This window comes from Accipiter gentilis, chromosome W (genome assembly GCF_929443795.1).
Source record: "Accipiter gentilis chromosome W, bAccGen1.1, whole genome shotgun sequence".
Classification (NCBI taxonomy): Eukaryota; Metazoa; Chordata; class Aves; order Accipitriformes; family Accipitridae; genus Astur; species Astur gentilis.
This window is the reverse complement of record NC_064918.1, coordinates 28,729,843-28,742,702: the sequence shown is the minus strand read 5'-3', so window position 1 is coordinate 28,742,702 and position 12,860 is coordinate 28,729,843. Positions and strand designations below refer to the sequence as shown.

General features: G+C 34.8%; 1 protein-coding gene across 6 annotated transcripts in view; it reads left to right on the top strand.

Moving 5' to 3' along the window:
- LOC126035441 (transportin-1-like) overlaps nt 1–12,860 on the top strand; it is a 135,232-nt gene that overhangs the window by 104,960 nt on the left and 17,412 nt on the right. For 5 of the 6 annotated variants that reach the window (XM_049794001.1, XM_049793998.1, XM_049793999.1 and 2 more), the window contains 2 exons: nt 2,241–2,383; nt 5,159–10,593. The exons of the other annotated variant lie outside the window; for it this stretch is intronic. In XM_049794001.1, the coding sequence (XP_049649958.1) occupies nt 2,241–2,348 (108 nt within the window). In that variant the 3' untranslated portion in view covers nt 2,349–2,383; nt 5,159–10,593. Of the gene's footprint in view, nt 1–2,240; nt 2,384–5,158; nt 10,594–12,860 lie in introns of those variants that run through there. 6 annotated transcript variants of the gene reach the window in all.

Sequence of the window (12,860 nt, the reverse complement as noted above, 5' to 3'; positions counted from 1 at the left end):
GAAAGTAATATATTGTGTTTTGGCACTAGTTTCATAAGTTAAAAACCAGAACAAAATAAACTTATTTCAGTTTCATGAACAGATGCTGGTACTGTTCAGTAGTGCAGCTCCCCTCGTACGTTGTAAAGTGAAATCTCTGTTTTTAGGAAGGATGTATGTCTAATGATCCTCTTAAAGCTAAAATGAAGCATATTTCTAAGTACGTACTTGGATCATGGGTCAGTATTGACACTTTTTCTTCGAGTAATGCGAAGTGTGCATATCAGAACAGAAGCTAGAACTTTTGAATTCTGTCTTGAAGGAAAAAAGACAAAAATCTCGCTGTCCTAGTTAGGGGAGACCAGTTATCTAAGAGGCTTTAAAGGAACATGAGGGTCAGGAAATGCATGGCTGTGAGTATTCTAGCATCAGCAGAAGGAAACAGGAAATACAAGCTTAAAAGAATAGTCCAGGATGCTGTCTGTAATGATTGTCCAAAGCAGTTTCAGTACATGTTTCTGTCCTGGTCCTTCAGCATTCAATACTTGCTTCAATAAGCTATGCTCCTCTTTTTCAGATTCTTTCCAGGATATCCATGTGGGATCTAATGCATTCAAACTAGACACAATGTTTCTTGGTTACTTGGCATAAGGACATCCTTCTTTCTAAAGTGTATTCATTTGTGCTTTTTGCCATGCAAGAAAGGAGACAAAGCTTTCTTCAAGTGATGGCATGCAAATTTTTTAGATTACTTCCTCACTGGAGTGAGTTTTTATGCTAGCTGAATACATGATTACTGTAGTCCAGTTACATGTTTTTTCAGCAATAATTATGCCTTTTAGGAACAATGGAAAAAAACTTTTTGTAGTCCCATGAGGTCTTTCTCTTGCTAGTGGATTGTCCAGTGTTTGGTTTTTGGGGTGGGTGGGTTGGTTGGTTGGTTGGTTTGTTGTTTTTGAAGCACTAGAGCTGAGAGAGAAAATACCCCTTCCAAGAGCGCAGGTAGATGAGCTGCCAGTGTTGAGATCTGATACGTACCCTAAGAATTGTATCACATTTTATAAAAGCAAGATATCTGAAGACTGTAGCTGAAGCTCACTTGTTAAAACTGTACTGAAAGATGATTTTCAAAAAGTGTTCTTTTTGTTGTACCTGAACATTCTTAGATTTTTTCAGTAGTTTCTTGGCAGCTGGGTAATCAGACTCTTTGGGTTAGGAAAGAGAGGTGAATCTGCCTGTGGAAGGTCTCTTTAAGGGAGAAAAAGCAGTAAATTAACTGGTGACACTGTAATGTTATTATTGCTACGTGCTGTTTAAGAACAGCTCTCCTTAAGAAAGTTGTGTTGAGGGTGAACTCAGTACCATGAGCTTTAACTTTGACATTGCCTTTTTTGTGAGGATGTTTTCATGACAGACTGTTCCACAATTCAGTATCCTTGAGTTTAAAACAGAAAAACAAACAAAAACTTCAGAGACTCTCTGTGTTATTTTCTATTAGGAGGAGCCATTTCATCTGCTTTTGTTCTTTTGTATGTTTGCCTTTTAACCTGCTGTTTTACTAAGACCTTTTTAGCAATATCATTCAATTTTTGTAGTTTTCAGTTAATTTGTTACATTGGAGGGTCCAGACCTGAAACATGTAGGTTTCTTGTTTGTTTGGGGTTTTTTACCCTCTCATGCTGGCTTTTGACTGCTGTGGATCCCTGTTCTTTCAAACACAAAAGATTTTATTTAATAGCTTCCTTTTTAGTAATAGTTGTCTATAGGTTCCATGGAAAAAACGCATTTGCTAGAAATTGACAGGCATTCATTCTGTCAAATGCTGGTGGTGGTTCTGGCTCAGCTTTCCTCCCAGAACATATTACACATTTATAAAAAATAAACGTGAATACAGTAATCTTAACATATAAACTGTGTCAATTGACAAAATGTTTAGCATTCTGAACTAAGTTGTAAGTCACCATAATCATTAAAAATACATATGCACATATATGTATATTTATATAGAATATATATTTATATATTTTATACTAATTGGTGTGGGTAGCTATATTCTATATGTCACACAACTGATTTTTTTTCTTTTAAGACAGACATTACTAGACTTCGTTTCTTAGTAACATTTAAATATTAAACTGGGGAATTCAAATGGACAGATGCACAATCCAGGAGTTTGTGGCTTACTGCATATGTTGCTACTAAATAATCATCATGTATCTGCTGTTTAATGATTATCTTGACTTCCCCCCTCTCATTTGTAGATTCTTCATGGATTTAAAAATCAAGTTGGGGATGAGAATTGGAGGCGTTTCTCTGACCAGTTTCCTCTTCCCTTAAAAGAGCGCCTTGCAGCTTACTATGGAGTTTAACCTTATGTGCTGTAGCTGCAGTCCCATAATTAGAGGTAAGCACATGAATCTTCCTTGCTAAACAGAGCTGTATAACAGACTTCCTCCCTGTTTACATTATATGAAACATAATTAATTCACTAGACTAAAATTTTTCAGATACGCTGGAACAGATATCTTTCCTTCATATAAGAATAAAAAAAAAAAAGATAGTGTACCTAAATGGTGGTAGCTGTAGCAAAAGCAGTTGTCTGAGACTGTTCTTTCATTTTTACAGAGAGAGAGAGAGAGTGAGTGTACAATATGCACAGTAGCCTTTCAAGATAAGGTTGGAAGTCTAGGTGTAACAAAGTGCCTGTTCAGGTTTAATAAGCAAAATGATGATTATAATCCTTAAGCCATCATACTAAAGTCATAGGCTCCCTTATGTCTTATGAATTAATAGATGGCAGATGTGGTCTAAGCAGGAATATTTCCCTAGGATAGGAAAGCAAGTTTGTTAAGACACTTTAGCCATGAGAAGTCAAATACATTCCTAACCACATACTAGATGATCTTTGCACTGAATAAAGGATGTTATGCTAATCTGTAACTCTGCTGACTGTAGAGCTTGATGTTTTGCGGAGGCTGATATGTTTATTATTGCCATGTTCTACTTTATGCACCAATTCAGAATTGTTACAGTTCTGTCCGGAGAAGGATTCAACTTCAGCAAAGAACAGTGACTGTGCATTCTAGAATACTTGTATTCTTATACAACCTTGCTTTGTATGCTGTTTGTGCACGCTGTATAAAGCAAAGTACCCGTGTGTAGCATGATACTGTGAAGAGATTATTATACTATCCAAAAAAGAGAGCAAATTAAGCTTATTCATTCAATCTTTATATAAATTTGATACTTGCTCTAGAATTTTTGTACTGAAATTATGGGAGTGAATCATGCAATTTTGTTTTATTGTTGAATGGACAACTGTTTGTAAGTCAGCCTAAGATTTGTTAGTCAGTGACATAAGAAAACTATATTACATTTTTGATCTGAACAATGGATTAAAAATAAACCAGTTTCAAACATTCACTTATTTATAAATGAGGGCATTTTAATTCTGAAATTAGTGGGTTATTTCATCCTAATGAAGAGGAATCCAAAGTGATAAAATTGTCAATTATCCTCAGTTTGTACTGAGGAGACACTGTGTCTATCTTGTTTAATCCACCTAAAAGTGAAATTGTTAGGTCAGTAGAAGGTATGTTTAATGTTCTTTCTCAATGTTATAACTACCTCATGATCTTATACTAAAAAGGCAAAAGCTTGTTAGAATATACAGTACTGTTTTTATCTTAAATCTAAGCTTAGCCACAATAGTGGAACTGTCAGTGTAGCTTTAAAGTATATGTTGTTGTTTCATGAATAATTTATCTGGTATAAATGAGCTCTTTTCTCAAACAGACTTGAAAGGGAAAATCTAGGCATAAATTCATTTTTAAGTTAAAGGTTGGCACCTTGTTGCGTTAAAGGGAAAAGAAGTTTGGCAGAAAATAAACCCCCTTGCATTCCAGCTTGTCCTCAGATATCAGAAGGGCTAGGGGCAGCTAGGCTTAGATTCTGAGTGATGCCCAGTTCAGCACTATAAGTTTGGTCGCATTCAATATATTGAACTATCATGATTATGGACGCACTAATAGCGTGCTGTACTTTCAATTTAGTTGTGTTCAATAAACTATCACGGCCAGACTTAAGGAGTTTGGTCACGTTCAACGAACTATCACGGCTAGATTTTAATGAATGGTACAGTTTATTAAAGCAATGGGAGTACAGGTTCTTTTGGATTGCTGGTGATAAATACACTGTCACAAAGCACATGCAAATAATTATACAGTTGACTACAAGCACACTAAATTATGGAAAAACTCTATAGAGATTTCTAAGTTTCCCAGAGAAGCACTCGGTATAACCGAGGGTTCAAATCTTACCCAATAGGCATCCCTATGGGAGGAAAGAGAGGTTCAGCCCATTGACTGATCCCAGAAGTCAGCGATGTCCTCCCAACTTGTCTATGATGGTGTCTTCCCCAGCATTCCTCCTCCCTTAAGCCCTTTTATACTCTTTTATTATTTTTAAGTGGAGCTTGAGTGACTCTAGTCATACATACCTTTATTATGATTGGTATAAAATCTCCTCACTTTTAAAGGTATATGCTAGAGAAAAATCAGAGCGCATGCTCAGTGAGGGGTGGTCACAGCTTGGAGGCAGGTAGCTTTTGGGATGGAGGTGTGTTTTAGTATTGTAATGAGATTATAATGAGCAAAGTTCACCCAGAGGACATGATTTAGCGTGTCACTACTCCAGAACTGGGCACTTATGATATAAATCAGAAGTAGGGCAGTAGTGTTGACAGAACCCCCATTGTTTCACCTCCTTGCTTCAGTGGATTCAATGCAGGGACCTTCCATTCTTGTTCCAGTAGTTCCAGTTCCCCATCCCTGCAGTGATATCACAGAGCCTGGCCAGGGTGTCTCCACTCCGCTCCACCCTCCATGTTGCTTCTCAGAGTCAGCATACCAAGCTCCCCTGGTGTTGCTAACATCTAAGGTTGCAGGTTACGTTGCTTAGGGAATTATTATGGAACAGATTTCTTGTATATCCACTGCATTCCACCCTGGAGGTTTACCTTCCCTTAAGAGGGGGGACACACATATCAATAAGTCACCTCCAACAATTATTCCACACACCTACCACTTAAAAAAGGAAAAAAAGCTCTTTGTTTATGCACTGATCTGTCAGTTAAGGTTCAAGGTAAGATTTAACTATACCTTTATCTTTTCTTTTACAGGTCCTTCAGTCTGGGAGACTATGAGGGAGCCTCTGCACCCAGGGAAAATGTTACCCTTTACTGGGGGGAAGGGTAAACCAGTAGGGAATACAGTACAATCCCAACCCTACTGGGAGGGGTGGGAGGGAGGTGTTGCCATCACTGTATTAAGTCGATGTTTGGAAATGTTTTAACATCTGGAGCCTTTGTGGGTGGAAATCTGTCTCCTATTACAACTCTGCACTGGATGTGAAGAAGGAAAAAAAAAAATCTATTAACAAAAAAACACATTCTGGACTATTGTGGGGAATTGTACCAAAATAAGAACCATATAATTGAACCATAGGGATACATAAAGAGGAAAACTATTTTGTGCACAAGAAAGGAAACCTAAGAATGGGGGGTACAAACAGTAAAAGGCTTTCTTTTTTCTTTTTTTTTTTTTAAGTAAGGGTTTTCTACATTATTTCATCCTGCTTTTGATGGGATTCCTAGGTAATTTGCATGTTAAATTAAGTTAGTACAGTTAAAATGCAGCTTGTGTCTGTATTAGGAGCAGGCACTTGCAGTGTACAATATAGAAACCCTATCGTAAATTAATAAAAGTTAACTTGGACAAAATGAAGCAACCTGCAAGCTGCCAAATGAGTCACTCCTTTTGTATTTGGGGTAAGGGGAGGGACACTTCAAAGGGAAGACTGACATTTTCAAAAAAATGAAAGTAGCGGATATTATTTGGTTATTGTACTTAATTAGATTTAATTTCTAGAGTAAGGCATTATTCTTAACATGCAGTTTAAGGTTCAGGCATGCATTCTTGGCTCATAGTGATCAGAAGTAATTTAAATTAGTGGGAAAGTAGCATGCTTGCATCACATAGAGTGAAATTGGTATACATTTACCTATGTTGCGCCAGTCTTGTGTTGCAGTTTACCAATTCAATATAGCCCTGCATTTAAAATTCCTTTTCTGAGATTCTGTGGATCTTATTTTTATTAAGAATATAGATATAAAGTACTGTAGTTAATAATTAGGCCTTGAAATACCTTTTTAGGATCTGTTAAGATTAAGATTGTTATTGTATTGTGTGTAACCTGCACAATGTGGAAAGCTGATATAACTGCAAAATATTTGCCTCTGTGCTGTCAGTGTGATGTGCTTTCTGCATGGTTATATACTAGTGGTTTTTAGCACAATCTCTAAAAATGAGTTACATGGTAAGACCTGTTAAAGGCTGCGTAAATGTTAGTTGGCACGTAAAGACAATTGTAGAAGTTGATGAAATGATTGCTATATTTGTGTTTATTCCCACTCAACGTATTACCTTTTATGCTTTCTTTTTGTTCACAGCATGATCTTAGAAATGTTTAAGTTAATGGATGTAATGCAGGGTATCTACATTGTATCAGCGCATGTTGGTGGCCCTTTGTGATGTAGTTAAATGCACAAGGGTGCAAGTTTAAAGCTAGAGTGAAAGTTGGTTTGGATCCTCTTCATTTCATTTGTTTAGCTTTTCTGTTGATGGTTTTTTGTTGGTTTTTTTTTTCTCTCTACTTACATGTATTCCTGTGAATAAATCCTTGTTAAGTTAACCCTTTACTTTTCTTTCCATGTGTATTTTCTTATGTACTGTGAATGTGAAATCCTAACTGGTACACTTGATCTTGTGTTCATCTGAAAGTGGCAAGTCATTATTAATTTAGATTGCCTAAAGAGTATCCCATGATGATAAAGGAAAATGGAGAGATTTTTCTCTCTGCTGGTCAGAGATGAAGTCACACCTTTCCATTTTTCAAGTGCTGCATAATTAACCTGCAAAACAAAACTAAGCCATAACAGTGTTTTTATAGATTTAGTTTCTCACCTTTGCATTGCAAAATTGGATATTGGATAACAGTTTGGGGTTTTTTTTGATGTCTTGTGGTTTGTTTGTGGTGCTCTTGGTTTCTGTTTGGTTGGGATTTTTGTGTTTTGGTGTGGGTTTTTTTTAAGAACTTGTTGTTCTTTGCATGGTTCTGTTCTTTGAATGTTAAATGATTTAGCCATTGCACTGAAGTTTGAGCTGTATGAGTGTGGAATTATAAATGCTGTTTAAAGAGTTTTGGGGGTTTGTTTTATGCATGATAGCATGCACATTTTAAATGTGTTCCATTCGCCCCCCCCCCCCCCCCCTCCTTTTTTTGGCTTTGCAAATTTGAATGGATTATGCCTGAAGAATAGTTTGGACATGTACTGTATGAAGTACATTCAGTAATGCTAGTACATAGTATTTATTCAATTTGGTCAAAATCGCATGTGATAACTTGCTTTCAAATTACATTGCTTTGGTAGCAAATACAAAATTCCTTCCTAACTAATAATGCTGAAGTAAATCAGTAGTAGTTTCAGTCACTAAAAACACTTTAAAACCAAAGTCTGGAAGAAGAAGAAAAACTTTAAAATTTAGCAAGGTAGGATATTATTTTAGACACAAAGCTGCTTTAATTTTTTGAGTATGTTTGAACATCAGAGCAATGACATTAAAAAAATTGTACACTAGAAAACCTACCCAAATAACGCTGTAGCATTACAGCTAGAATCTGACTTTAACTAAACTTTTTAAATTTCAGAAAGCCCCTTTAACCAAATAAACCCATTCCACCTCAGATTAGTTTAGGATGCCACTTTTGTACATAGTATTTTAATAGGTATTTGTACAGATGTGAACGGATCTGGTATAACAGCAAGGAAAATAATTAAGGCAGAAATAAACAGTACTGACAAAATAGTCTTTTTGTATCAGTAAGTTCTCTCATGGTATATTTTAAAGCAAATAAACCATATTCCTAATGCATAATATAGTGCAGAGATTTGCAGAAGCCATTTAGGGTCTAATCTGAGGTAAGAAAAGTTCTGAATTGGTATTCACAGTTATAATTCAATTATTGCATCATGGGATATACAAAAAGCATTTTAATTCTTGTGGTGTAGTCTTGACAGTTCTTGAACATTGACTGAATGTTTATACTGGTAGAATTGTGAGTTTATTACATTCCAGTGTTTCTGCCTCTTGGCATGCTAAAAGTATGGCTTCATTTGCTCCTTACACGCTGAATAAAGTGCTGTTAGTCTGCTAAACTACAGAAATAGCCGCTGCTAAGTAATGGTGTAGATTTTCTACTTAAATATTTTTGTTGTAGGAACCTCAGGAGGTCAGTGTTTACTGTTTTTGTATATGCCTTTTTCCTGTTTTGAGTTTCCCTTTTTGAAGGATTCAGAGAGTGAAGAAAAGCTGCTGATCAACCTAAGTTGGTAACAGAAAGGGTATTTAAAATCCTTATAAAAGGCATCTTTTTGGCAGTTCTAAATTGCTGTTAAATTAGAAGTTCAATACTAAATTTTTTTCATTACACATTCAGCAAACAGCTCTTTTCGTTTAGGAAAAAAGATCAGAATAGTTCATAATTTTAAGCAGTGCAAGCAAAAATAATCAATTTTGTAAATTTTTTCCAAAGCTTGATTATTTTCTAAATAGATGAATATGCGTATATTTAAATTGTAATAAGCTAATTCTTATGCTTTAGTTTATTGCTCCTTAAAGCTTGTACTCAAAAGATCAGTTTTGGAAGAATAGGTTTAAAATTTATAATCGTTATAATTTTAAAAAGTTATGAAGTAGCATAAATTTTGTAACTAACAATATTGATATATTGATACACTGTTTTTTGGTTTTTTGGGGTTTTTTTAGGACTTCTATGTTAGCATCAATCTTAATTACTTAAACTGCATATATTGTATAATAGTAAAATGTATATTTTAAAGCTTCAAGTGGCTTTCCTCAAGTGAAACTCATTGCTACTTAGAAATATTCAAATACTAGCTTTATCTCAGGTGAATACTCTTGTACCCTTTTTGTTCAGAACACATGCTTATAAAAATGTGTCTTAATTATATCAGTTTATGTATTTTGTATTAGGCAGCTCCTCTGTCTTAAACTTACTTTAATTTAACCTTCTACTGTTGGACAATAATGACTTTTGCTTCACCTATTTTATTCATATTGAATGTATTAACAGATAAAGGTGCAAAAACATTCTTCCCTTGAGGAGAATGCATCCATATTCAAACAACTGAAATATTTCTTGAAATATGCTTTAAATGTAACATTGTATTGGAAATATTTTGTTTCAGATTTTGTCAAGGAAAGAAGTTGCAACTTAACACTGATTGCTTCAGTACTATCTCTTTCATGAGGATAAATGCATAAAGCTTCTATATAGGCTCTAAAGAGTAACTTTTAATCTTAGATAAAGGTTAAGCTTTACAGTGAAATGACTGCTGTAAATTGCAAAACATCCTGCAGTTATTTCAGATAGATGCTGATGTAGTTTGCATACATATTTGTGATATATTATGTATTTCCAATAACCTCATCTTGAGTAAATAAAGCTTAATCAGTAGCTGTGTATTTCACTCACCTATGCATTCGCCAGAATTACTTGCATCCATCAGTCTACTAAGTATTTTTCTCCAATAGAAACTTTTTTTTGTCTGCCGCTGATACTTGCTCTTTGCACTTAATGGTTGGAGCAAGCCAGTTTTAGATAGTTAAAATGGGAAACTGAGGTGAGTACTCTTGTTGCTTGCCTTGTAGAGTATGTTCTGCTAAAATAATGATACTTACTTGAATGTATTTATGTGAGGGAAATTAAAATGGCTCTATAAAAGATGAATCCCTGTGTGGTGTTACAGTATACTTTTTAAGTAAGCCAAATCCACATCTCAAAGAATTTAGTGCTTATAGTATAGTATCCCTTCTCTATAGGCTGGTTCTATTGTGCTACTTTTGCCTTAGGTATCTAATTCCTTACTTTGAGTGAGCAACAAAACTGAGAAGGCCTGGGTGATTTTTGTGGGGACAGTGATTAGAAAAAAAGATGGGTATAAGCAGGTTTATTTGGCTGTTGAAATCTCCAGTGTAATACTACTATCTTTTTTCATGGGAAGAGATAGGTAGCTATGTATGTCTGACTTACTAATACTAAACACTTCTAAAATTTTTAATTGGATGCAGTATATAAAATAGTTTAAAAAGAAAGGTGACTGATCTTTCTGCTGACAACTTAAGTTGTATGAGTTTTGTTTGAAAGCTTTGAAACTGATGTTTCTGTATCTGCCACAATGTTGGAATGTTTCCTTCAAACATATCCTCCTGCAACCTCTCAAACTGTACTAAATTGAGTGATATTTCTTGAAGTCTGCCTATTTGCTAACAGAACTTCATTTTAAATAGAATATGGTTTTAATTTTTGATAAGCTGCTGAATTTTAAAGAGTTTTTGGGGCCACCAAATATTTTGGATCATGCAGAGAATATATATTGTACTGTAGTAATTTTGTATTTACATTTGTATGATGTGACATAATAGATGTGAATGTTAATCACTGCTTGACTGTTAATAAAGTTGTTTAAATATAGATGTTGCATTCCAATTTTTAATGAAAGATGAAAATTTCATGTTCCGTTTGTGTTTTGCCTGACAGTAGGGCACTCTTTTGGTTCACACATGTAAGTTCTGGAGTCTCTTGAATAAGGAGGATTTTAATTTTATCTGAACAAAAATTATCTTTGAATAAATTAAGGTCAGTTCAGTTTAGATGTTTTATGCTGGTTGGGGGCAGATAAATTTAGACATAGGAGGTTTACCTGAACTGAAATTAATGTTTGTTGAGTGATACTGGTAACTGCTCTACTACTGAGAAATGTTACATTGACTGTATTTTTGTTTGAAACAGCTGATGCTTGCTAAGTCTGACCAAACGGGGGGGGGGGGGGGGGGGGGGGGGGCATGGTGGGTGGTGGATCATTTTCATTACTTGTGTTTATCAATAATCTGAATAAAAATAGGAGTAAACTAAAAATAAATGAAAATTATTCAAGACCTTGAACCAAATCTTGCAGTGGTCTTAGTCTGATTTTATCTAGCTTTTATGGGTTGATAATACAAACTGTTTAAAAGTCTGTTCTGTTCTTCAACTTATATAACTTCCTGATACAGGAGTCTCTAAAATGGAAGTATGAAACTAACAGTAGTAGCTCTCTGGACAAAATCCACCCATGTCAATTTGAATGTTTTATGTTCACTTCCAATATTTAACAGTTGGTCAATAACATATAGACAATCTAGACAATTACATATGTCTAGCACAGGTGGCTTCTGTATTGTAATGATTAAATTCAATAAAATGCATTGTCATGATATAACTACTAAGTAAATTCATAATAAAATTTATAGTAAAATGAATTGCTGCATATTTGGCTGAAAGTCTGCTTAATGAAGGACTTAAATTTCTGCCTCTGGAAAGAGGAGAAGGCCATGGAATAGCTGTTGACAGCAGTGTAGGTATGTAGAGACCAAGTTGATTAGAAGAGAGATCAGTTCCTGTTGGCTCTAAGACATGAATACAGCAGTGATGGGGGGGTGGGTAGTTTTGTTTCTGTCTTCTTTCAAATAGCCCTCCCCACTCCCATTCTGTTGTGGGGTACTTGTGATAGAGCATGCTGCTGTCAGTGGGAGACTTGAACGAAACATCTGATTCTATTGACTCATAGCCTGATCTTAAGCTATCGCTTCTAATTTTGAGTCTGAGGTTAATTACTACTTATATATACAAACAAGATGAGTAGAGTAAGTACTAGCATCTTAAATAAGTGAAATGAATGTTATGACTAAGTTTGTGGTAAGACTGCAACAGTGCAAAGGATTGTCCTTTCAACATGTCATGCTATTATTTTCTCTTAAAAAAAAACAAACCACAAACTTTTGCATCTCATTTAAAGATGTACTTGAATGAAAAATAAAGCATTTCAATAGGAATATTGTGTGCATAAAATAATTTCTTATGTATGTTAAATGCTTACAGGATAGATGTTGGTAGCTTTTGTTACCACGGAATGACTCATAATGAAACATACTGTTTATATAAAGTATTAATATGTAAAATGCACTACTTTCAGAGGCATTTGTCCTTGTTTTGCATAAAATGAGCAATATATACCATTGAAACCTCCCAAAAGACACCCAAATATTAATCTGATTAATGGCAGGCTTAAAATGAAGCATTTTTCCAATAATCAGTCCGCTTTTTAAGGAAAACAAATGCAATTATGCTGCACACTTATTAACATATATATGTATAAGTGATGGCATATAAGGAATTACTTTTGAATCATAGTTTTTCAGGGGGGCTCGTGACACTAATTCTTTTTTGCCAGACTTACATTTGAATCATAAAAGTAAAAATTGAGGTATTTATTTTGTAGCTTCAGGTATAAATCACTTCTGTCAAATCTTAACTTATATTTTAAAAAGTGTTACACTGACAGTCTTACCCATTTTTCCTTTTCTTATTGCCTCTCAGCAAAATGGATAGTCATAAGTTTCCTCTATTAAACATACAGGGGAACTCAGTCTTCCCCTGGGTTTACAGCATACGGGTTAATTTGGATGCATAACTACTGCAGTATTACTATCACAGCAATATTTTTTAATTGTTCATTATTTCTCTCTGTTCCCCCAGTGCTTAATACAAATGCCAAATAGTATTTTGTTTCTCTGATAAAGTACTGTACACAATGAGAAGCAGTGTAATTTGCCAGTCCTTTTACCTTGAAATGTTTGTCAAGGAATGCCCTACATGTAGGACATATTTAATTTGCAGTTTTCTCAAGTTATCTTTCAGAT